This window comes from Martes martes, assembly GCF_963455335.1.
Source record: "Martes martes genome assembly, chromosome: 9".
NCBI lineage: Eukaryota > Metazoa > Chordata > Mammalia > Carnivora > Mustelidae > Martes > Martes martes.
Window position 1 is genome coordinate 63,354,928 of NC_137896.1, and position 22,001 is coordinate 63,376,928.

At 41.0% G+C, this 22,001-nt stretch overlaps 2 protein-coding genes across 5 annotated transcripts in view; one reads left to right on the forward strand and one right to left on the reverse strand.

Moving 5' to 3' along the window:
* Positions 1 to 4,765, forward strand: part of PREPL (prolyl endopeptidase like) — a 52,074-nt gene extending 47,309 nt beyond the window's left edge. For all 3 annotated transcript variants that reach the window (XM_080812720.1, XM_080812722.1, XM_080812721.1), the window contains 4 exons: positions 218 to 367; positions 768 to 891; positions 1,703 to 1,776; positions 2,134 to 4,765. In XM_080812720.1, coding sequence (XP_080668846.1) covers positions 218 to 367; positions 768 to 891; positions 1,703 to 1,776; positions 2,134 to 2,223 — 438 coding nt within the window. In that variant the 3' untranslated portion in view covers positions 2,224 to 4,765. The remainder of the gene's footprint in view (positions 1 to 217; positions 368 to 767; positions 892 to 1,702; positions 1,777 to 2,133) is intronic.
* The window catches only part of SLC3A1 (solute carrier family 3 member 1), a 33,077-nt gene continuing 13,686 nt past the window's right edge, over positions 2,611 to 22,001 (reverse strand). The window contains exons 5-10 of one of the 2 annotated variants that reach the window (XM_080812718.1): positions 16,245 to 16,364; positions 14,123 to 14,247; positions 12,338 to 12,533; positions 9,683 to 9,850; positions 8,727 to 8,843; positions 2,611 to 3,363 (exon numbers count right to left, since the gene is read on the reverse strand). In XM_080812718.1, coding sequence (XP_080668844.1) covers positions 2,923 to 3,363; positions 8,727 to 8,843; positions 9,683 to 9,850; positions 12,338 to 12,533; positions 14,123 to 14,247; positions 16,245 to 16,364 — 1,167 coding nt within the window. In that variant the 3' untranslated portion in view covers positions 2,611 to 2,922. Of the gene's footprint in view, positions 3,364 to 7,986; positions 8,081 to 8,726; positions 8,844 to 9,682; positions 9,851 to 12,337; positions 12,534 to 14,122; positions 14,248 to 16,244; positions 16,365 to 22,001 lie in introns of those variants that run through there. The other variant, XM_080812719.1, reaches the window with a different exon arrangement.

The following is a 22,001-nucleotide window of genomic DNA, read 5'->3' on the forward strand; positions in this document are numbered from 1 at the left end:
TCTGAAAACCATAAAGGCCTGTTATAAATCATAGGCCCTAGGTAAGGACTGAGTAGTTAGTCCACCCCCTGGAAATCCACATGGCTTCTTGACCTTTGTTCTCTCATGTCTACATGTATATTCATAAAGGTTGTTAAAATGAGTTTCAGAAAAATATTATATTTCAAGTTTCCTAACAAAGTTTAAATTTCTTTGGCTTTTTTTTTTTTTTTTTTAGGCACCTTTCTTGGATGTTCTCAACACCATGATGGACACCACACTTCCTCTGACATTAGAAGAATTAGAAGAATGGGGGAATCCTTCATCTGATGAAAAACACAAGAACTACATAAAACGTTACTGTCCCTATCAAAATATTAAACCACAGGTAGTGAAAGACAGTTCTGATACACTATCCTAAAGTGATAGAAAAGATAATCAAAAAGATACTTGCCCATGCCACGGCAGGAATTTACTAGGGCTTTAGGTTGTTTCTGCTTATAAAATCCAAATACCTTTCAGCTCCCATCTCTGCTCATAGTCCATGTTTGTTTCAGTTTAATAGCTCAGGAGAACAGGTAAGTTATGGTCATGGCCTCGCTAGCCAAGGAAAGGCTATTCCAGGTAGCAGGTGGTCTAGTATTATAATACCATAGATCTCTCTCTCAAATGAGAAGAAAATAATCTAGCACCTCTATCAAAAAATTGGAGGTAGTTCTTTTTCATAATCTATAACGTAGAAAGGGACCATAGGGAATAATGTAAAATTTGCATTTCTTTTCTTTCAGCATTATCCTTCCATTCACATCACGGCTTATGAAAACGACGAGCGTGTACCTCTGAAAGGAATTGTAAACTATACCGAGAAACTCAAGGAAGCCATCACGGAGCATGCTAAGGATGCTGGTGAAGGTAGGAGACCACCTGTAGGCAGGGAACCTAGCTAAATGGACTGTTGCCGTCCACATACTACTCAGTAATACACTTTATGCTATAGACTAAATCATCTGCCCATGATTTTGGACAAAAAACTGGTTTTTCTACATTGACTACTCAGTTGAAGCATATATAACTATACCTGCTTTGCCTCTTTTTGAAAGGAAATACTAACATAAGGCAAGGCACAAAGAAAAATTTAAACATCCAGTATAACTTAGAGGTGACTGTCATAAAACACTCGTTCATTTAATAATAATAATTGACCTGTTATTTTTGGAAACTTCTGAAAAAGAAATTCTAAAGCTTTTGCTTTGGAGCTTTGGTGCCCCAACTAGCTAATTTTCTCTAGGTCTTTCCATTTCATTGGATAAGAGCTCTTACCTTTCTTCCTTAGCAAGACCTTTTGGACTCAGGGAGGGAGGGGCCCACACACAAGTCTTCGGTCACCTGGTTTTCACCTTCATGCCTCATACTCACCCACTGCAATAGCAACTGTTTCCAGATCACAAAACTGATTCCACAGGGCCAGTCTGGCTTCCTCTTGCATCACAACCTTCTCCATGTGACCCTACGAGTATCTTCCATCCAGTGTCCTCAGCCACTGGTCGTCCTCCTGTTTCCTCTGTTTCAGAAATCTGTCTTCTGCTTGCCCCTTCCCATCTCTGTCTTGGTGATGATAATTTATGCCTTTTTCCTTCACTATGATTTTAATAGCATATGTGAGAGAAGAGGGGGAGAAATGAGTCTCAAAGAACCTAATTGTTTCATATGTTAACTCTTTCAGGCTATCAGGCCCCCAATGTTGTGTTAGATATTCAGCCTGGAGGCAATCATGTGATTGAGGACTCTCACAAAAAGGTATGTTATCAAGCTCTTCTCGGTTGCCAGGTCCCCAGGTAGAGCTGTGCTGTAGTCAGCACTCCAGTGGCTGCAGCGAGGCTTATGACCACAGACCTTCCTAGCGGTCTGGTCTGTGGCTGAGGCCCAAGGGGGGAAGAGGAACCCTGACAGTCGAGAGAAAGGGTTCCCCCATAACACTTGTGAGCTCTGTTAAAGAAAGTAATGGAAGCACCTTCTGCCTCTGTCCCAAATAATAAAAATACCCTTGCCATAAACTGTTGACTTAAGTGTTAGGTGAAGATGGATAGACAAAGAGATTTAGCACTGGAGTTTTACCACAAAGGCCCTCTAATTTTTTAAATGTGTTTCTTTTAGATCACAGCCCAGATTAAATTCTTGTATGAGGAACTTGGACTTGACAGCACCAGTGTTTTTGAGAATCTTAAGAAGTATCTAAAATTCTGAAATGCTGTATTCCAAGGGAATTGGAAACACACTGATTTCCTAGTCTTATTTCCAATTGGGTAAGCAAAAGTGAGATTTTTTTTAAGTTCGTAAGTAATTTTTTTAAAATTTGCTTCTGCATCCAAATTTTGTCTGGTGTACATCTCACTTGCTTATACTGTTCTCTCCATTGGTGCACATGCCCCTTACCCTAAGAAAGTAGTTTTCAAACCACGCTTCTCAGAAGGACATGGACGTGGGGGTGAAGGAAGGATTGATGACAGCACAACTCTTCCACACCCCTTCAGAACAGCTTTGCTTTTGTCTGTTCTAACATTTTCTTTGAAAAGTTTACAAATCAAGGTCCTGCCTCTTTGCTAGTAAACGTATTTAGACACTTCCGCAGTAAGTCATCCTCCAATTTCTATGCCTGTATTTTATGAAAAAAGATAACATTTTTCACATTAGAATTCACCAGATCTTTCTAATAATCTGGAGTCCTAAGGTGTTCTGATCATCTCTTATATTGATGCTATCTCAGTAAAGTTACAAGTTCTACAAGCGATAATTTTATTATTTTTAAAAAACATTTGGGAACCTTTTCTAAACCCATTACATTCAAGTTGTATTCACCCAGCAGCGTGCTGTGCATGAAGTTACTGCTAGATGCTTGTAATAGAACAGGATATGCCAGTGTCTTCATCTCTTTCATAAAGGTGCCTAACACAAGCTGTGCAGTATGTTTAATACACTGGAGTAGCATGCCCGGTTGGAAACAAAACATCTGTCTCTGAAAGCTGTTTGGTGATGAAGGAGATTTTTCGTGTTGTATTCAAGGATGAGGCCTTCTCCTTTGTCCAGTAAAATGCCATACGTATCAACTTCACTGCCATCGTAGTTCGAATTGGTACTTAACCTTATCCTCACTCTCGTGGGAATATTAGAAATCATTTCCTTTAGATTGACTGTTGTTGATTCTCCAAAATTCAGAACCACGAGAAAGACTCTGTCGATGCCATCCAGCTCTCTTGTGTACACAACAGAGTGGCTGTCATTCCTCAAATAGCAAAACCAGCCCCTGCTGAGGAGCAGCTCATTGGCATGAAGCAGACTTAAGTCTTGATATAACTTCAGTGCTGATCTGGATTTAGTCTTTTGGACCTATTTAAAAAAAAAAAATTAACATAAATGTTTGATTCTAAGAGTTGTTTAGGTTTTTTAATGTATTTCTAGTATCAACTAGAACTTATTTCCCCAAAAAATTTGCCTCAGTTTTGCCTCTTAAAATGACTACCAAATTTTAAGTAATGATAGGTAATAAGAATAGTTTAATTACTGACAGATTGCAAATGCAGGGAGTCATTGTTTGCTCAGTGCCCTGCTACATCTTGGTCAGATGATGAGGGACCAAATCTGACTCCACTTTAGGAATTCCAAAGCGAATGTCCATGTCTAAGTCATCTGGTGTTTAACGTGCCTAAATACAGTCCCTTTATGCTACACTATAACTGGCAGAAAAGCAGGCACTGTGGCCACGGACTCTGAGGGCCTGTCTGTTCTCTTTTGTAGAAATGTGGGTTGGTTGCTTTAACTTTAGCAGACCTGTGTTCCTTGCATAGCTGATGGTAAGCTAAAAGTTGCAAAAAGATGCAAAGCAAAATGCTGCCTAAAGGGAAAATTAAAAATCATACTTCTTAATGTCTGTCCATTAAGGAAGATTAGGCTTTATTTCACAGCTATATAAAATATAAACAATTTAATGTTGTGTTTTCCTTTAACATTTCAGGCATCTTCTGTTATGTTAAAATGTCATCTTAATAATAACAGGAAAATATTATATTGGGTGGATATACCATACTTAACCATCTCTCTCATTTCAACATTCAGCTTTCTAATGTTTTCTCATATTTTTAGTACCTCCCCCATATCTGGGTTATTTATTTAGGATAGAAAGATAATTACTGTGTCAAAGAATATGAACACTTGATACATAATGCCAAATTAGTCTTCATAAGAGCTGTTGCCAAATCAGTGGTAGTGTTCATTTCCTTGGACTCTGTTAACTGCGGTGGTGGTGGCTGTTCTTGCTGTTATCATTGCTGTTTGGGGGCAGGTGCCTAATGTGTGGTCTTTGGTGAACATATGCTGAATGTTTGAAAAAAATGTTTATTCTCTGTTATCAGGTACAAAGGTATTTATGGTACATGTATATGGTATATGTATATGACTTGTCAAACTGCTATTAACATTTTCTATAGCCTTAGATAATGCATGGAAAAGCATAGTTCAGTGCCACTCACGAAGAAGTGCCCAGTAAGTGTTAACTATTGTTTGTGTCTACTTCCTAAAAGTATGTTGACGTGTCTCTGTAATTGTGGATTTGTCAGTTTCTCTCGGCATTTCTTGTAGTGCTTGTTTTATAAATTTTGGAGCTATTGTTAGATGCATAGATTCATGACTTGTAGTGGAATGTTCTTTTATCAATTTTTGAAAATTGCAGTTGTGTCATAATGCTTTTCATATTGAATTCTATTTTGTCTGCTATTAAATATTTCCACACCTGCTTTTTTGTAACTTTATTTTTCTAATAGGAATGCATGCAATATAAAATCTGTTTATAAGAGGAATATATAAAATAAGGTTTTTCTTAACACTGTCCCCTAGCTTTTCACTTCCTCTCTCAGAAATAGACACTATGACTGTTTATGTATCATAATACATTTTATGCCTCTGCAAACATATGTAGGTATATTTTTTCATTATACAGATAGTAGGATGATACCATTATGGACACTATTTCTTATTTAATACATGTTAATATATGTTAGAGATGGTCCCATTTCGGTGCATTCTTTTTAAAAGCTATATACTAGTCCATTGTATAAATTACATAAATTAACTATAACTGATTCAACTGACTCTTTTTCCAGAGTCATCATTTTCCACATACACAGGTATTCCCAGAATGAAATTACTAGGGCGCAAAGGTTATATGCATTTTTTTGTTTGTTTGATAGCTATAGCCACCATAGCTATTTTAATTTTTTAATTGTTTTAGCTATGTCTTTTATGTCAGATTTTGTCTCAGCCCCCCCCTTTTTTAAATTAGATTTTATTTATTTGACAGAGAACGAGCAAGAGAGGGAACACAGGCAGGAGGAGTGGGAGAGGGAGAAGCAGGCTTCCTGCTGAGGAGAGAGCCCGATGCAGGGCTCCATCCCAGAACCCTGGGATCATGATCGGAGCCGAAGACACTTAATGACTGAGCCACCCAGGCACCCCATGTCTCAATGCTTTTTTATCTTGCACTATTGTTTTCATCCTTTTTAGCATCAAGTTGATCTGATGTAATACTTTACCTTCTAATGTTCTTTGAAAATTGCCTGGGCAGCTCAGTTGGTTAAGTGGCTGCCTTTGGCTCAGGTCATGATCCCACGGTCCTGGGATCAAACCTCCATCAGGCTCCTTGCTCAATGGGGAGCCTGCTTCTCCCCTGCCTTCCACTCCCACTTCTTATGCTTGCTCTCTCCCTCTCTGTCCGTGTCAAATAAATTTTTTAAAATCTTTAAAAAAAAAGAGAGAGAAGGAAAATTGCACCCTTAAAATCACAATGACCATTTTAAAATATACTTTTCTTAACATTTGGAGCAATGCTACTGTCCAACGGAACTGCCTGAAGTGCTGCAGAAGTGTTCTGTATTTGCTCTAATGTAGCCACTAGAAGTGGTGCTAGTGTGTCACGGGAAGTGAATTTTACATTCTATTTAATAGTCTTAGTGGTGAATGGCCACCAAGCTCAAATCTAGAGTGAGTTACTCTGTTTCCATGCCCTGAAAAGACTGCCTGCTTTACACGTTCTCTCTCTCCTGCCATTTTCCATACAGAAGTGAATCTCGTTAGATTTTTGTTCCAGATACCTTCTTTTACATTGTGTATCAAAAAATATCCGTAAGGGGCGCCTGGGTGGCTCAGTGGGTTAAGCCTCTGCCTTCGGCTCAGGTCATGATCCCAGGGTCCTGGGATCGAGCCCCGCATCGGGCTCTCTGCTCAGCGCAGGGCCTGCTTCCTCCTCTCTCTGTCTGCCTCTCTGCCTACTGGTGTTCTCTGTCGAGTAAATAAATAAAATCTTTAAAAACAACAACAACAAAAAAAAAATCCTTAAGTTCTTTTCCTTACTGTATTTTCTACGTCATATCTTTTTTTTATTTTTAAGTAATCTCTACACCCAGTGTGGGGCTCGAACTTAAAACTTTTAAATCGAGAGTCAAATACCCTCTTGACTGAGCCAGCCAGCACCCCATATCATGTCTTTTAGATTCATTTTTTGTTCAGAGTTGATTATTCTTTCAGAAAGTAGCTATATATGGAAAAAATTGGGGTCCTTGCTTTTCTAGATCTATATTCTTGAATGCCTATTGGAATGGATTTAGGATTATAGGTTTAGAATCAAGTTTCCGATCATAGATTTAAAGATTAAAGTTCTAATGTGTTCTAGGATCCACTTGACAAGCCAGTGCAACTCTCAGTCCTTTGCTTGTGCAATCTGTTTTGGCTTCTGCCTTTATTCTTACCATTCTAGAAAAGATAAATATCTGAGATTTCTTTATTTCTCAGATTGTATGTTTCCTTCTAGTTTCTCTTCTAGAAGTATCAACATTTTTCTCTTTACACTATTATTTGCCTTTTTACAGTGCATTCTCGGGGGGAGTCTCTGGATCAGTCTTCCAGCACACTAATTAGGGTTTCTTTTTCAGTGTTTCACAATGTTCTGCATTTCTAAGATACCTAATCGTTCTTTTTTTTAAGATTTTTTTTGTCAAAGAGAGAGAAGCAGGCTTCCCACTGAGCAAGGAGCCCGTTGTAGGACTAGATCCCAGGACCTTGGATCATGACCCAAGCCAAAGGCAGACACTCAACCAACTGAGCCACCCCTAATCAAAGAATGAAGAGGCTCCATAAAACAGTATACCAGTAATTAAGTCTTATGTTTGCTCTATCTCCTCTACTTTCTACAGTGTTAAGACATCTCAATTTTTCTCAACTGTTGGTGATCATTTACTTTTGCATTATGATACTCCTTGTCTACAGTTGCCTACCTCTAGTAATTATGAGAAGCTTAATTTTACTTTCTTTTAGAAATTACTTAAATTACTTAAACTCTTTCCTATCTTCTAGGGCTTTTATGGATGTATTTTAAATAGCCTTGCCTGACTTTTGGTAACTTTCTTACAATTCAGCATCCCTCCAAATATTACTCATAATCATTTGAAAGGCTTGGTGAATGTTAGAGGGAAAAACTCTTAATTTGCATTTTGCACATCTTCTGGTATACATTTTACACATAACAAAAATCAAGAGCTGTATTAAATCCAAAGCACAAATGTTAAAATGCATATTTTTGTTTTCAAGGGCCTATGAATATTTAAAAACAAAAACTAATACTATCCTAAAAGTCTCTGTGGAGAGCAGGGAGTTGTAGGCATAGGAAGGTTTGCATGAAGCTCAAAACAGAATAATTTGGGAAGACTACACTTACTGTGGCAGGCATTGAGTAATGTACAGAATTGTCGAATCACTACATTGTACACCTGAAACTAATATAACGTTGTGTGTCAACTATACTTTGGTAGTTTAAAATTACCAAATAGTAAATTGGGATAAGGGGAAATTTTTGCCTCTCATGGAGTGCCAGTAATTTCTCTTCTCCTGAGGTAGTTTAGATCATACTTTCCAGTGACCCGTTTTCCCTGGTACATGATTCCACCTGGAGCCATTTCATTATTGTTCTGGTCTAAGGAAATGTATTGAGCAAACAAATTTTCTAAACAGGAATGCACAGGTTCCAGCAATTTCAGCAGAATTTGGCAAACTTGATCGCCTGAAAACAGAAAATAGTATAGGAAAAAAAGCAAAAGCCAAAGGGTGTGTTTTTCCAGAACAGCTACTGTTAGGAATTACTCATGTCTTGGTTTCTCCAGGTAAAGAGTCTTGATGGATCTCCTCCTCTCCTTCCTTTTGAGGGCAGGAAAGGAAGACAGATAGCTGGGCTTGTTGAAAGACCTCCATAAAATTTCCTTAAGAGCCAAGAGATCTTAGAGGGCGCCTGGGTGGCTCAGTGGGTTAAGCATCTGCCTTCAGCTCAGGTCATGATCCCAGGGTCCTAGGATCAAGCCCTGTGTTAGGCTCCCTGCTCAGTGAGGGGTCTGCTTCCCCCCCCCCACCCCAGCTCATGCTCTCTCACTCTGAAATAAATAAATAAATCTTTAAGAGCCTTGAGCTCCTTTTTTTTTTTTTAAGTAATTCCAGTGAATAATTATATATTCAATACAATACTTCACATGGTTCACTTCTGTACCAGTTTGTATTTTCACAAAAACATGACTTAACTATAAGAGAAGTCTGTGTGATTGACTTAAAGATACATCAGTTAAGGTTTTAGGTACCCTCATGGTGAGTATGTGTTGGCAGCGCAGAAACTCATATCCTGTTTCTGGAATCAGTATAACATTTTCATTGATACTTACATCAACATTCACAGTATGGTAATCTGAATTGGTGGGTAACCAGGTATGACTGGCTTCAGAAAAACCAGCATTTGAGCTATTGTCCCACTGCATTGGTGACTTTGAGAGGAGGGTATTCTGTGTCAAAAGAAAACAGTGCTCTAGTTAGTAAAAGAAATGTCATTTGGGCATGATCTACTTCATAATTATTTAATTTCCTGTATTTCTAATACTTGTATTCATTAGCATTCATAATGAAAAGACTTCAATATTCAGTATGTAAGCCAGCTTCACACTTTCAACTGGAAAATAGTGACATCTTTGTAACTGGACTTCGGTACATGCTTGGCATCTTTTACTGCTTTTCCCTAAGAATGAGCAATGTAGGATTTCAAGATGTATCATTAGCAGTTCATTCTGTGGTACAGTGATGGTGAGTTCAAGTGTGCAGCATGTACAAGTAAGCCTAAATGCTATCCTCTTTTATCCAGCCTGGTTATTGCACATGAAAGCACACACACAAATTTAGGAAAATTGGATCTCCTACATTGAAAGCTAACCTTACGAATTATTACAGGTTCACCCAACAACACAATTTTGATATCCATAGCCTCAAACAAAAAATAATAAAAACCAGTCAAGTCTGAAGCTGTGCATTTACATTTGTCAAGATGAAAGGAAGATTCAGATGTTCAGATGTTCAGGTGTTCAGATGAAGTCTAGCACTACAGACAAGCACTATAATTAATGTTCCAAACTCAAAACACAGGCACACTAGAATTTGAGAACCTAAGAATCAGCTGGAAAACATCTTTAAAATGTAGATTCCTGGGCTCTACCATTCAGTTGTGTGGCTTAGGAAACACAAGCAAGTGAGCTGTATGATAGTAAGAAAGGAAAGCAGAATAATGATTTTCAGCAGTAGAATAGGAATAGTAGATTCTCTAGTTTCACATAGTTAGATAATGTTAACTTACAACATCATAGCTTTCATTGAGATTTGTGACGAAAATGTTTCTCATTCCTATTTCTTCCCCATAGTAAGTTATGGGAGTTCCAGGGAGTGTGAAAATAAGCATGTTCATGATGTTGACATATTCTTCCCCAAAACGAGAAGTCAGCCGGGCGCTGTCTGGTCCACCAATCTGAAAGGCAGATACTTTAAGAACACAGCATAGTATACAGTTTTCTGGAAGATTTACCTTATTCTACAAAAAGTCCATTAGGCAGTAAAACCAAGTCTGCTGTGGGTGCACCTTGGTATCAGCAGTTGGGATTTGAGTCCCAACTCTGGTAACTTACTGTTTAACTGACCAATTTACTGTCTTGGCCATCATGATTAACAAGATAGTGGTAACAAGTTACCTCACAGAGTTACTGCAAATACAAAATTTAGGACGGTGCGTGTTAATATTTTCACACATTTGTATAAGCGAATATGGACGAGAAAGGAAACGAAAATGTTTCTCCTGTAACACAAGAAGGAGGGAAGAGGTGGAAGCACAGAAGCCGGAGAGATTTCTGAGGCACGTGTGTGTGTGTGTCTTTCGAAATGCTCAAATTTTAAAGATAAATCAGCTTCTGTAGAGAAAAGTACATAGTCCAAGAGGAAATTTTCTGAAGTGCTTTCTATTTTAAAATTTGGTATTTCTGTTAAATGCTCTAATTTCTTATTATCTAGTCCTTTTACAGCATCATAGCTTTTGTTAAGATATACCACATACACCACACCTAAATCTCAATAGCATGGCACTTTACTGTTTATTATTATGAAGGACTTACGGGGCACCTGGCTGGCCCACTCAGAAGAGCATGCAACTCTTGGTCTTGGGGTCATGAGTTTGAGCCGCATGTTGGATATAAAAATTACTTAAATTTAAAAAAAAATACTTTTACACCTACATTACATCTTATTGCCCTCCTCCATTTTCAGGTATGATCTCCATTTTACAAATGATGAGACAAGCTCTCTTGAGAAACTCCATCACTTATTCAAGGCAGGGTATGATGCAAAACCAGCCTTTGAGAATAAGAACTTAGGTGGAGGTTGCTTTTTTTTTTTTATTATTTTTTTTTTTTTTGTAGATGTACTGAAACTATCTTTACAGTTATCTTTTTATAGACCATTGTAAGCTATTTTTCTTTTTTTATGACCAGAAAAGTCAAATTTTGCCTCTATTTTATTGAGAGCCTTTGATAAGAAACTATGGATTCTCAAAAACTGCAGAAACTAGCTAAAGGCTTTCAGCAGTCCAAGAAGTATTTATTCAAGAAAAACATCAAGCTTTGTGTCATTTTAACAGTCCTTGAACTCATCCCTCTCAGATCCTTGATAGCCTTGAAAACCTCAGTCTTAGAACCACCATAGCTATGAAACAGGAGCCACTGGAGGGGCAGAATAAGTTTAGAATTCACCAAAAGCTCCATTTAGAGAATTGTCACTATTTGACCTTTCTAGTACTCACTTTCAGTTGGGTTTTTCTTCATCAGAGAAATCCCCTTTCCCCAAGGTATTTGCCTGAAACAACCAGCAATTGTTTGACATCACACCTACCTGAGGTGGTGGTAGCAACTGGGGCTCAACAGAGACTGACCAAAAACCTTAAAAGTTGGGGAAGAGGGGACCGTACTGGCCTTCGAGAAAGTCTGACAGATTCTTGGAATCTAGAACATGTGCAGATGCCTTGGGAAGACTTGAGAAGGCTCTAATATCTCTCACCTCTGGCTAACCTTGAAACTCAGCGCAAGCAGAAAGCGAAGACTAAGGCAGAACTACAAACTGCCTGTCCGTTGAAAGCAGGTACGTACGTACGTACGTACGTACGTACACACACACACACACACACACACACACACACACACCCCACCCACCCCTCCCCCACCCCCCTCACAAAGCCCCTTCAGCAAAGGCTCGAAGAATGAATGGTTCAGGAAGCTCTTCCAATCATTCACTGACAATAAAACTCACCCAGTGGCCAATACCCAACAAAGAACACAGATTTTACAAAATTAATTGAAGAAAGTCACTGAAGAAATAAATAGCAACAACAAACACTGGGGAGGAGGAGAAAATGGGATTTCCTACATTACTACATTATTTTAAATATCCAGTTTTCAGCAACAAAAAGGAACACAAAAGGCATGCAAAGCGACAGAAAACAAAAAACAAAAAGCAGTCAGTAGAAAGTGTGGCTGAGGAAACCCAGACATTGGACTAGTGGACAAAGATTTTTTAATCAACTACTACACTTATGTTCAAAGAACTAAAAGCACAGAATTTAAAGTGTGAGGACAGTGTCTCATCAAATAGATACTATCAATAAAAAGATTATGCAGAAGAACCAGAAAGAAATTTCAGAGTTGAAAAAGTATGACCACTGAAAGGAGAAGTTCACTAGATGGGCTTGACAGATTTGAACACTGTGCAATCGAGATTATCTAGTCTGAGAACCAGAAGGGAAAAAATGAAAAATAACAAAAAGGCCTGGCCTGGCCTGGCCTGGCTCACTAAATAATCACTGATTAAAGGAAAGGTTAAGGTCCCTTACAGACAGACATACCCCTCATTTTAGGGCTGACTATTCAGCAAGCACACCGGCACCAGATATCCTGACTCAGGCATGAGGACTTACCATCCAATTAGGCCATTTTCCTTCTGGCATGTTTTCCATCCAGGATGTGATAACCTCAAACACACTGTTCCCAGAAGGAGTGTTTAGCTTACTGAGATAATTGTTGAAGGGAAAATCTGCTTCTTGAATAAAAGGCAGCCCATAGTACATCATGGTCCTGTCAATGCTCTCTCCATAGGCTTCAGTCCCCATGAACCTGGAAGAGTTGGCAGGGTGCAGTGTCCTCAGGGCCTGTCAGAAGACTGGGGAGCATTCTGCAGCTGCTTCAGTCTGCCTGACTTAACCATATCTGGCTGGGCTCACTGGGAAGGATAATCAAGCCAGATGGCCAAGTAATAGCATGCTGGGCCACCTGGACGATTTCTCATTTCTCATGGACAATAAACCCAAGGACTAGCCTAATACTAGGCTGTGTCTAAGAGTTAAAGAACACATTTGAATCTCAGTCATTATGGTTCTCTCCGGAAGGAGGTTAAGGTCTGATTAAAACTCAGTAACTTCCACGAAGACTATCAATTCTCATCGTTCTGCTTGGAATCTATAGTTTATGTTTGCGTATCATGTAAGGGGGTTTTCCCCAGAAACCTCTTGTACAGGAATCCCTGTAAAGTCTCACTTTATTATTGGGGTGCAATCTAGGGGCACCTGGCTGGCTCAATTGGTAGAGCACATGACTCTTGATCTCAGGGTCATGAGTTCAAGCCCCACATTGGGTGTAGAGCTTACTTAAAAGCAAACACTGTCAGGGAAAGACACATTCGCCTCAGTGACCCACATCAGTGCTGGCTTTACATGTTTGAGGTAAGTGCATAGTATGTAGGGCCCAGGTGTTTCAGTTCCAGTCCCATTCCTGCCATTACTATCTGTGTGACCAGAGTCACACAGCTTGGAGTCTCCATTTCCTCATCTATAGAATGGAGATAGCAATCAGAAGACCTACTTTGAGGAGGAGAAATTTCTTTATTTCTGTTCATGCTATTGGGTGATCTGTATACACATAGATTTATTGAGTGTTTATTATGTGTTTGTCCCTGTTTTAAGTGTTTCACCTACATTATCTCATGCAGTCTCACAAAACCCTGATGTGGTGTTGCTGTCACCTTTTCATTGATGAGAAAATGGTACTTGTGTCAGCAAACCAGTCCGGGGTCACACAGCTGTTACACAGAACACTACCTTAGGTCCATCTGATTCCAAAGCTGTGTTAGCAAACCATTGTGATCTACTAGCAGCTTAGCTGAAACATTTGAATTCATACTGTATCCTGGACACTAATAGACCAAATAGTAATGATAAAAAGAGAATACTTGGGTGCCTGGGTGGCTCAGTGGGTTAAGCCTCTGCCTTCAGCTCAGGTGATGGTCTCAGGGTCCTGGGATCGAGCCCTGCATCCGGCTCTCCGCTCGGCAGGGAGCCTGCATCTCCCTCTCACTCTGCCTGCCTCTCTGCCTACTTGTGATCTCTCTCTGTCAAATAAAAAAATAAAATCTTTTAAAAAAAAGAGAATGCTAACATTTAGATTATATGCTACCTTTTGAGTGATTTTCACAAAATTCCTGTGAAATAAGTACTGTGATGGGCATTATTTTACAAAAAAGGAAACTAGAAATCAAAGTTAAGCAACACGAAAGAATATACTAGGCCCTGGCATAACCAAGTTATAATACACTGTAGTCATGGGGGTTTGGTAAATAGCTTGAACCTCTTGAGAAGGCCTGGTTGTGAAGGATTAACTTCAGGTCACACCCTACGCCTTTGAAGAACAGAAGTGTGTCTTGTGATTACCTGTATCTCCCAGGCTCCCTGCTGTACTGGTCCATCGTTTGCCGGAAGCTCCGGACAATGTCATGCATTCCCACTTGTGTGGTGGTGAAGTCGTGGTACAGCTCCCAGTAATGTGTCACTGTGTCCTTTGGAGACAGAAAAGCATAGCTGCCATCATTTCCCATGTCAGATGTCCATAGCTGGGCTTATGCGAATATAGACTGTCTCTTCAAAGGGCTCAGGCCAAGGCATACAACCTGAAAGATGATCCTAGGACTTTCACTGGGTTTTGTGGCTGGAGAATAACATTCATGACTATTATCAACTGTAAATCTAGTAAACAAACTTTACTGAACATCTGACCATTAACTACCAATAGTCTATCTAGCAGAATCCTCTCCCAAACATTTAATTCTCCTAAATGCTGTACCTAAAAGCAAAGCAAATATATAGAACTCACTGTTACCCTATGCTTGATCTGCTCACGAAATTTCTGTCCAAAGTGTAATAGTAAGAATAAAGGCTAGAAGTGGTAAAGAACCACTTTGCCAGGGTTTCAGTAATTATTCCTGACACTCATTCTATGTCTTCCTAAAGTTACAGTAATCTAGAATCTAAAGTAAAAGATTCTATCTAACACAAGCCAAGGCTGTAAGTCCTGGGTTGGTTCATGGACAGACTAGACAGTGTAAACCTGCATTGCCATTCATTCAGTGGACCCCTTTTTAGTAAGTGAACTTGCTAGATCTAAAGTTTTTGGAATCTTAGCTCTCTACCTGAAATAACTTTTTCTTTAGTTTTTTCTTGAATGCCACACAAAACCTATTGTTCTGATCATATCTGGAAACATATGGCTTTCTTACGTTTCATCATAATTAGCAAGGTTATTTTGAGATTTCTTCTCCAAAGATAAGTGCGTCTCTTTGGGACTAACTAATAAAACACTTTCCGGCTCCTTCATTTTTTGTGTTGGAAATCATGTGCTTTACCTACCCCACAAAAAATAGCCTTTGGTTCATGACATGTTCTCGTATTTAGTCCCTGCATTGCCAGCTTTTCTTTGGTTAACTGATTGGGTTTAATGAGATTACCCATAAGTCTATTACTCAGGACAGAAGCTAGATACTTGGTAATAACAGCAATTTCATTTTATTTTATAAGAAGGACATCATGCTATAACTATTTAAGGGTTTTTTCACTAAACATCATACAGCTAATATTCACCCATATTGTGTCACTGTAATTCATTTATTTTGACTGATGTATACTATTCCATTGTGTAAATCTACAAATCTATTATTTTGAAACCTATTTTAGGGCTTCTGTCTACTTTGCCATTGAACATAGAGTGTCTGTAGAGTGGTGGTCAGAAGAGCACAGTGGCGTCCTGGTTCTCATGCATGACATGGGGGGAAAGGTGAGAGCCACTGGTGTGGAACCACAAAGAGCCCAGACTCTGTAATGAGATATGATGCTTGGTTTGTAATTCTATTTATCATCTCTGCCACCCTTGAAAAATTAACTTCTCTAAGATTTCCTGATGAGGATCATGAAATGTCTCTCATGAGCTGTTGCAAGAGTTGAATGGACTGTCCTAACACACAGCATACAGAAGACACTCAGCAAGTGTTTGTTCCCTTTTGTGTGTCCTTTAACGACTACAGAAGCACCTGAGGAATTACAGGCCTCCTCACTGTAGCTTGAATGAGATGATAAAATCACAGTGAGTAGTTATAGCTGTTGGCAGAGTCCAGTGTCCAGCCCTCAGAACCCTTGTCACCGAAGTAGTCCTCAAGGATGCCCTATACCAGGGGGAACCAACGGATGGAAACATCTAGGCATATGGATTTGAAACTCTTGTACTTCCTGAAGAAAGTGATTAAAAGCACTTCCTATAGGGCCACTTGGCTGGGCTCCGTCAGTGGAGCATGTGATGCCTGGTCTTGGGATTATGAGTCTGAGCCCCATGCTGGATGTGGAATCTACTTAAAAACAACAACAACAAACAACTATGCTTTAAATTCAGATGCATATATTAATAAATTTAACTACATTTTCATCTCTGGTCATTGGTGTCTCATGCTAAAAAAGAAAACACAGATGACATTTTCAGAAAGGGGGGAAAATAATGTTTTAACATTACCGGTATTTGAGCCTTATTCACTTGGGCTTCATCTCTCAGATGCTCTGCTTCTAGAAGAAATTTAACAGCATCGAAACTAAAGCCATCAACACCCTTTTTGAGCCAGAACTGTATAATTTCCTAAATGCAAAGAAGCAAAATCCTTTGGTTACATTATCATCATAATGTTTAATAAAAGTGTGTGTCTGTAATGACTTCCCATCATAAAACAGCCAAATCCACATACAGAACAAGCACAGCACTCACATAGTTTATTTTTACCTGTTAGGCATAACAGTGTCTTAATACTTCCCTCAACTTTGAATCCAGAATGTTACATTGGTAACTATGCTATGAGCACATTTACAAAGCTTAAACAATCACTCAAAAGGAATGAAACCACAATGAAAGGACTCGGGAGAAACTGGGAACGTATCTTTCTACCCTTGCCCCCAGTTCCTTAAAGGTCACTCCAAACAGAGAAAATAATCAGCTAAGCATCAGGTCATGAGGGGTTCTTCCACCAGGCTGGGAGATTCTAGAAGGAAAGACCAGTTTTCATTTGTTTCCCTTGCCTTTGACATAGCACCAGGTCCTTAGTGAAAGTACACAGTATCAAGCCCAAGTTAGTCCAACATGTTGTGATACTGTTGGGACACTAAAAGCACATGTTCCCTGGCTTCAGAGCATCTACAGAATAGTTGGGGACACATGAGCCAGGAGAGTTACCTAATAATGCAGGGTGGGGTGTATGTAGCTCAACATCATGAAAGGAGATTCCTTTGCAGGGTGTTAGAGCTCCAAGAAGAATAAATTTAACATGAGCAGACATACCCAGAGAAAGAAGAGCTAGTTCTACTTTGACCAGTGGGAGTTTTTTCAGGGAGTGAGATTACAAAGAACATTCTGGACTGTTTATAGGACAGGATGGCCAAGCACAGAGGCAGAGACTGACTTGGCCTACATCAGGGCAGGTGGAGGACCAAGTGGCCTCAGAGAGCCAAAGGGCTTAGGTCTCAGCTGCCCACCCCTCCTAGCTGGCCCTACTCGAGCACCAACCACAAGCTGCCCTTCTGCAAAGGAACAGTTGCTCTCCTGACTTTGCTTAGCTCATCCCTTGCCGAATGGAAGGTTTTACAGGAACGTACCGCATTAGAACACACAATTCAAAGTACTAGATTCAAGTACCGAATTTATGGGGGGCAACAGACCCAGAGCTCCCAAATGAAGACTATTCCCAAAATCACACATTTTCCTTTGAAGTCTTTCTTGTATCTACATGTGAATATGGGGTCTCCAGAGTGCTGCCATTCAAGGGTCTCGAGAGTTCCTTACAGGCTGCATGCAAGGGTTAACACTGCTGAGGTTAAGTGACTTTTTTTTTTTTTTAAGATTTTATTTATTTATTTGACAGAGATCACAAGTAGGCAGAGAGGCAGGCGGGGGCGGGGGGGGGGGGAAGCAGGCTCCCTGCTGAGCAGAGAGCCCGATGCGGGGCTCAATCCCAGGACCCTAAGACCATGACCTGAACCAAAAGCAGAGGCCCCAACCCACTGAGCCACTCAGGCGCCCCAGGTGACATTTTTAAATAACAAAGCTTGAAAATCATTTTCCAATCAAAGAGCAGACTGCTTACAATCTTAGCATGGACACAACTGAACCAAATAACATTAAGCTGGCTCTAGCCACACAAAACCCACAAATTTGCTCTATCATCTTACTCTTACCAAATACATTCATTCATTCGGTATTTGTGTGCCCGTTATGGGCCAGGCACTTAGCTAAGCCCTATAGCCATGAGCAAAATACAACAGACCTGGCCCTAGGTCTCCTGAATTTATTTAGAATCCCCAAGTAGATATCAAATAGTATTGCAAAAATATTTAAATCACAGGTAGATAAAGCTTTAAAGGAGAGGAACATGGTAGTACAGAAAAGGTGAAATAGCAGGATTTGCCCTTGAGGTGAGTGCAGCAGGATGGCAGCAAGTGAGAGCAATGGGTTCGAGGTCGAGAGAGAAGTCAACAGATATTAAGGTGCCCCTTAATGTGTTCTACCCTGAGAATGGTCTCATTGGCCCCAAGGGTCAGTTCAGCGTGAAGCTAACAAGCTTTAAGCTTCAGGACCCCTCACTTACTTGGGCCCCTTCCTACCTACCTTCTTTCTCCATTCTAAATAAACACTCTAAATTTACACTTTTAAGAAGGTCCCAAATTTTCACAAGCTTCGGACCCCACACAACCCGGGTCCACCCCCAGGTGGCGCTAGACTTAAGGGAACACTGGAGGTGGACAGTTGGGGGCGGGGCAGGAAAGGACACAAATAGCTGTAATCCACCCAAGCCACCTCTGACAAAAATGTGGGGAAACATTAAACCCCATGCTGTTGTAAACATTAAGCTTTGGAGCACTGATTTCCTACGAGGGATTGGGGGGGGGGGGGATCTGCTTTCTTTGTGGTATCCCCTTTGGGAATAGTTAGCCTTGCTAACCATATTCTCATAAAAAATGAGAAATGTGTATCCCAACAAAGGTTTCGGGCCCCAACAGGGGTTTTCCACTTTAGTCCAGTAAGAGATACTGTCATTGTTTAAGGAGATAAAACAGTAAAAACTGGATGGTTATTGAGAGTCATTGTAAATGACAGATAATTCAAAATTTGCTCTTGAAAAATAATTTGCTTTGTGCTATTTATTGTCCCAACTAGGTGAGAAAAGGGAGCTCCAGATCTTAATCGTTAACCCTCTCTTTACTCCAGTTAGGCTCTCCCAGGGTGCCGGGTGTGGAAATGGGCACAGAGCCTAGTTCCACCAGGTCTGGGTGACCCACCAAGGCACCATGGGACTCCTGGGACAGTACACTGTGTCCCGATTCCTGTAGCACTCCCATGATGTCACAGAGTCCCTATTTTTCTACTGGGCACCTTTCCATTCTTTTCTCCTTAACTCACTGCTCTGAGTAAAAAAAGGAATCAATTAAACATTACTAATATCCAAGTTCACAACTGAGGCAAACCTTTCCTTGTGAAGTTACTGGGCCCATTTGCCTGAAAAGCTTAGTTTGGGAAATAGAAAAGCTCTGCTCTTACATGTGGTGTGTGTAAGACATCGTCTTGAAACGGACATAACCCCGGGGTGTCCATCTTGAGGAGGAAGGAGAAAGTGTAGGACACTTCAGAAGTACAGAAGAAAAACTACATCCTTTGTTTATAAGCAAAGGAAAGAAAACGGACCCTACTGCCATTCAGAAATCCTAGTAAAATTGTTGGCTCTCTCCTCTAGGAGCAGGGTATGATGGAAGGATCAAGGGCTCGGGATTCTGCCCCATGAGGATACCGTCCCATCTCCCCACTGTGCATCAGCTGCACGACCTCACCAACCCACCCTGGACTAAAGGTATTGCTGCTAGAGTCCATTCACATGTGGGTCTTTATATAACCTGATCTCTCTGCAGTGTTTGACGCTGCTGACCAAACTCACATTCCAGAAAAACACATATCCCTTGGCTTCAGGATACCCGCTCCTCATTTGCCACTCTTCTCTGTCTACTCTGCAGCCCTTTAAATATTAGCACTCCTTGGGGCTCTTACGCTCCATTTCACAACAGTATTTACTCATTTATCTACCCACATATTGATTATTTAACAAGCATTCAAATAACAAGGGACACAATGACCTATATGGCTTATAGAGGTTAAAACACTTACCCCAGGGAGCCTGGATGGCTCAATCAGTCAAGCATCTGACCAGCTCAGGTCATGATCTCAGGGTCCCAGGATGGAGCCCTGTGTCAGGCTCCCTGATTAGCAGGGAGTCTGCCTATCCCTCTCCCTCTGCCCCAACCCCCAACCCCTGCTCATGTTCTCTCTCTCTCAAAAAAATCTTAGAGTAAAATAAAACACATCTCCCCAACCAACCCTACAATGTGTGTGCCATTACTGTCCCTATTTTACTAATGAGGGATCTGCGGCACAGGGAGATGAAGTACCTCGATCAAGGTCATAGAGTTAGTAAGTAGTGGTATCAGAATTAGTACTGTCCAACACCCCTACCCATTTCCTCTGCCTTCTCCTCCAAACCTGCCCCACTCAAACCCCTTCTGCAAAGTCATTGACTTCCAAAATGCAAATGGAAAATGATTTCTCTAAGACCTTGTAAAGCCAAATCCTCACCTTGTCTCGTCCCCCTCTAGTCTCATTGAGCCAGCTCTCTCTCCATATACCATGTCCCAGTCATATGGGACGACTCCGAGTACCTCTGATGTCCCTGATCCATGCCCTCCCTCTGCTTGAAACCCTCCGCCCCAAGCCTCTTCACTTGGCTCAGCCCTACTCATCTATTAGGTATCACTACACCCTCTGAAAGCTTTCCCTGCTCTCTCCCACTCATATCCAGGTTAGCTGCCTGCCCTGTGTACTCCTACCTCCTACAATCACCACCACTCAGTACACTTCACTGTAATTGCCTGTTTCATTGTCTCCCTCCTGCCTTGGGGTAGAAGCCCCAAGAAGGCTACAGTGTGTGTCTAGCTTACCAAACATCCTACCCCTGGCATGTGGTCATTACCGAATACACACTGTTCAATGAGTTAAGGATTTATACCCAAGTGCCTGGCATAGAGGAGGTGCAGTAATGGCCCAGGTATTATCTGCAAGCATAAAGCTGGTTTATTAAGCAGGTATGAGTCCATTTTATTTTGGATGGAGCTGCCGACACCATGCTCAGTAGGAGCAGAGCTGACATTTGCAGTCTAGGTTCCATCTTAAACCAGAGGGGTGGAGGGTGGGGAGGCCCTCCGGGCTCCCTGTCCCCAGTTGCCACGAACACGCTAACTCCCCAGGATCCCACACTCCAGGGCTCAACATTTCCACCTGGCGGGATCAGGGTCATACCGACACAGTTCAGGCAGAGGGCTGGGCTCTCTACAATCTCTTCCCTGCTCTGCTGCTAACCCAATGGGTCATTTCTCCTCTCAGTTCCTTCATTTGTCAAATAAGGGATTTGAGGGCAAGTAAAAACAAGAGTGACTACAAAACACTCTACAAACATAAGCCCCCATCTTCTTCAAGAAGGCTTCTAGACTTCGCTAGGTAAACACACTCAAGCCCTGAGAGATTCAGGGCACAGCCAAGTCCCCTGAAGGCCAACACAAGGGGGAGTACAGAGAGGAGGGTGCTCTGTGCCGTGTGTCCCCTGAATGCCAGCCTCCCACTGTGCCAATGATCTGAAATCTGACGGGAGCCGGAGCCAGATGTCTCCAGGAGTGCAAGCTGGCATGCAAACAGGAGTCATCCAAATGCCTCCCCCCACCACAAACTCCCTGAGTTGCAAATTATTAACCTGCTTAGCTCTCCTGCAGAGATAAGAGCTACTGTGGGATAGAAGGGTGCTGGAAAGTCCCCTTCATGCAAAGAGCCTTTTCAGGAGCAAAGAGCCTTCCCTTAGAGCTTCCCTGCCTTTCTTATCTACTGCTAATCCCAAATTTATACCAGCCTTGCTAAAATGTCCAATCTTCAACTAGGGGCAGTAATGATTCATCCCAAGAGGACTCTCATCCTGTTGAGACTAGTAAATAAGGCTCCTGTTCACACACTCCACTACCTGGAGGCCTGCAAGGGAACAGCTGGATTAGTCAAAAAAATAATTAATGCACTGGCTGGCACATTTTGTCAAAATTGACCACACTTGTCTGAACATCTCCAGACCATCCATCCCTGTCACCACCAGGAGCCTGGAGAAATCCACTGGCTAGTAAACCAACTGGATTACACTCACATTTA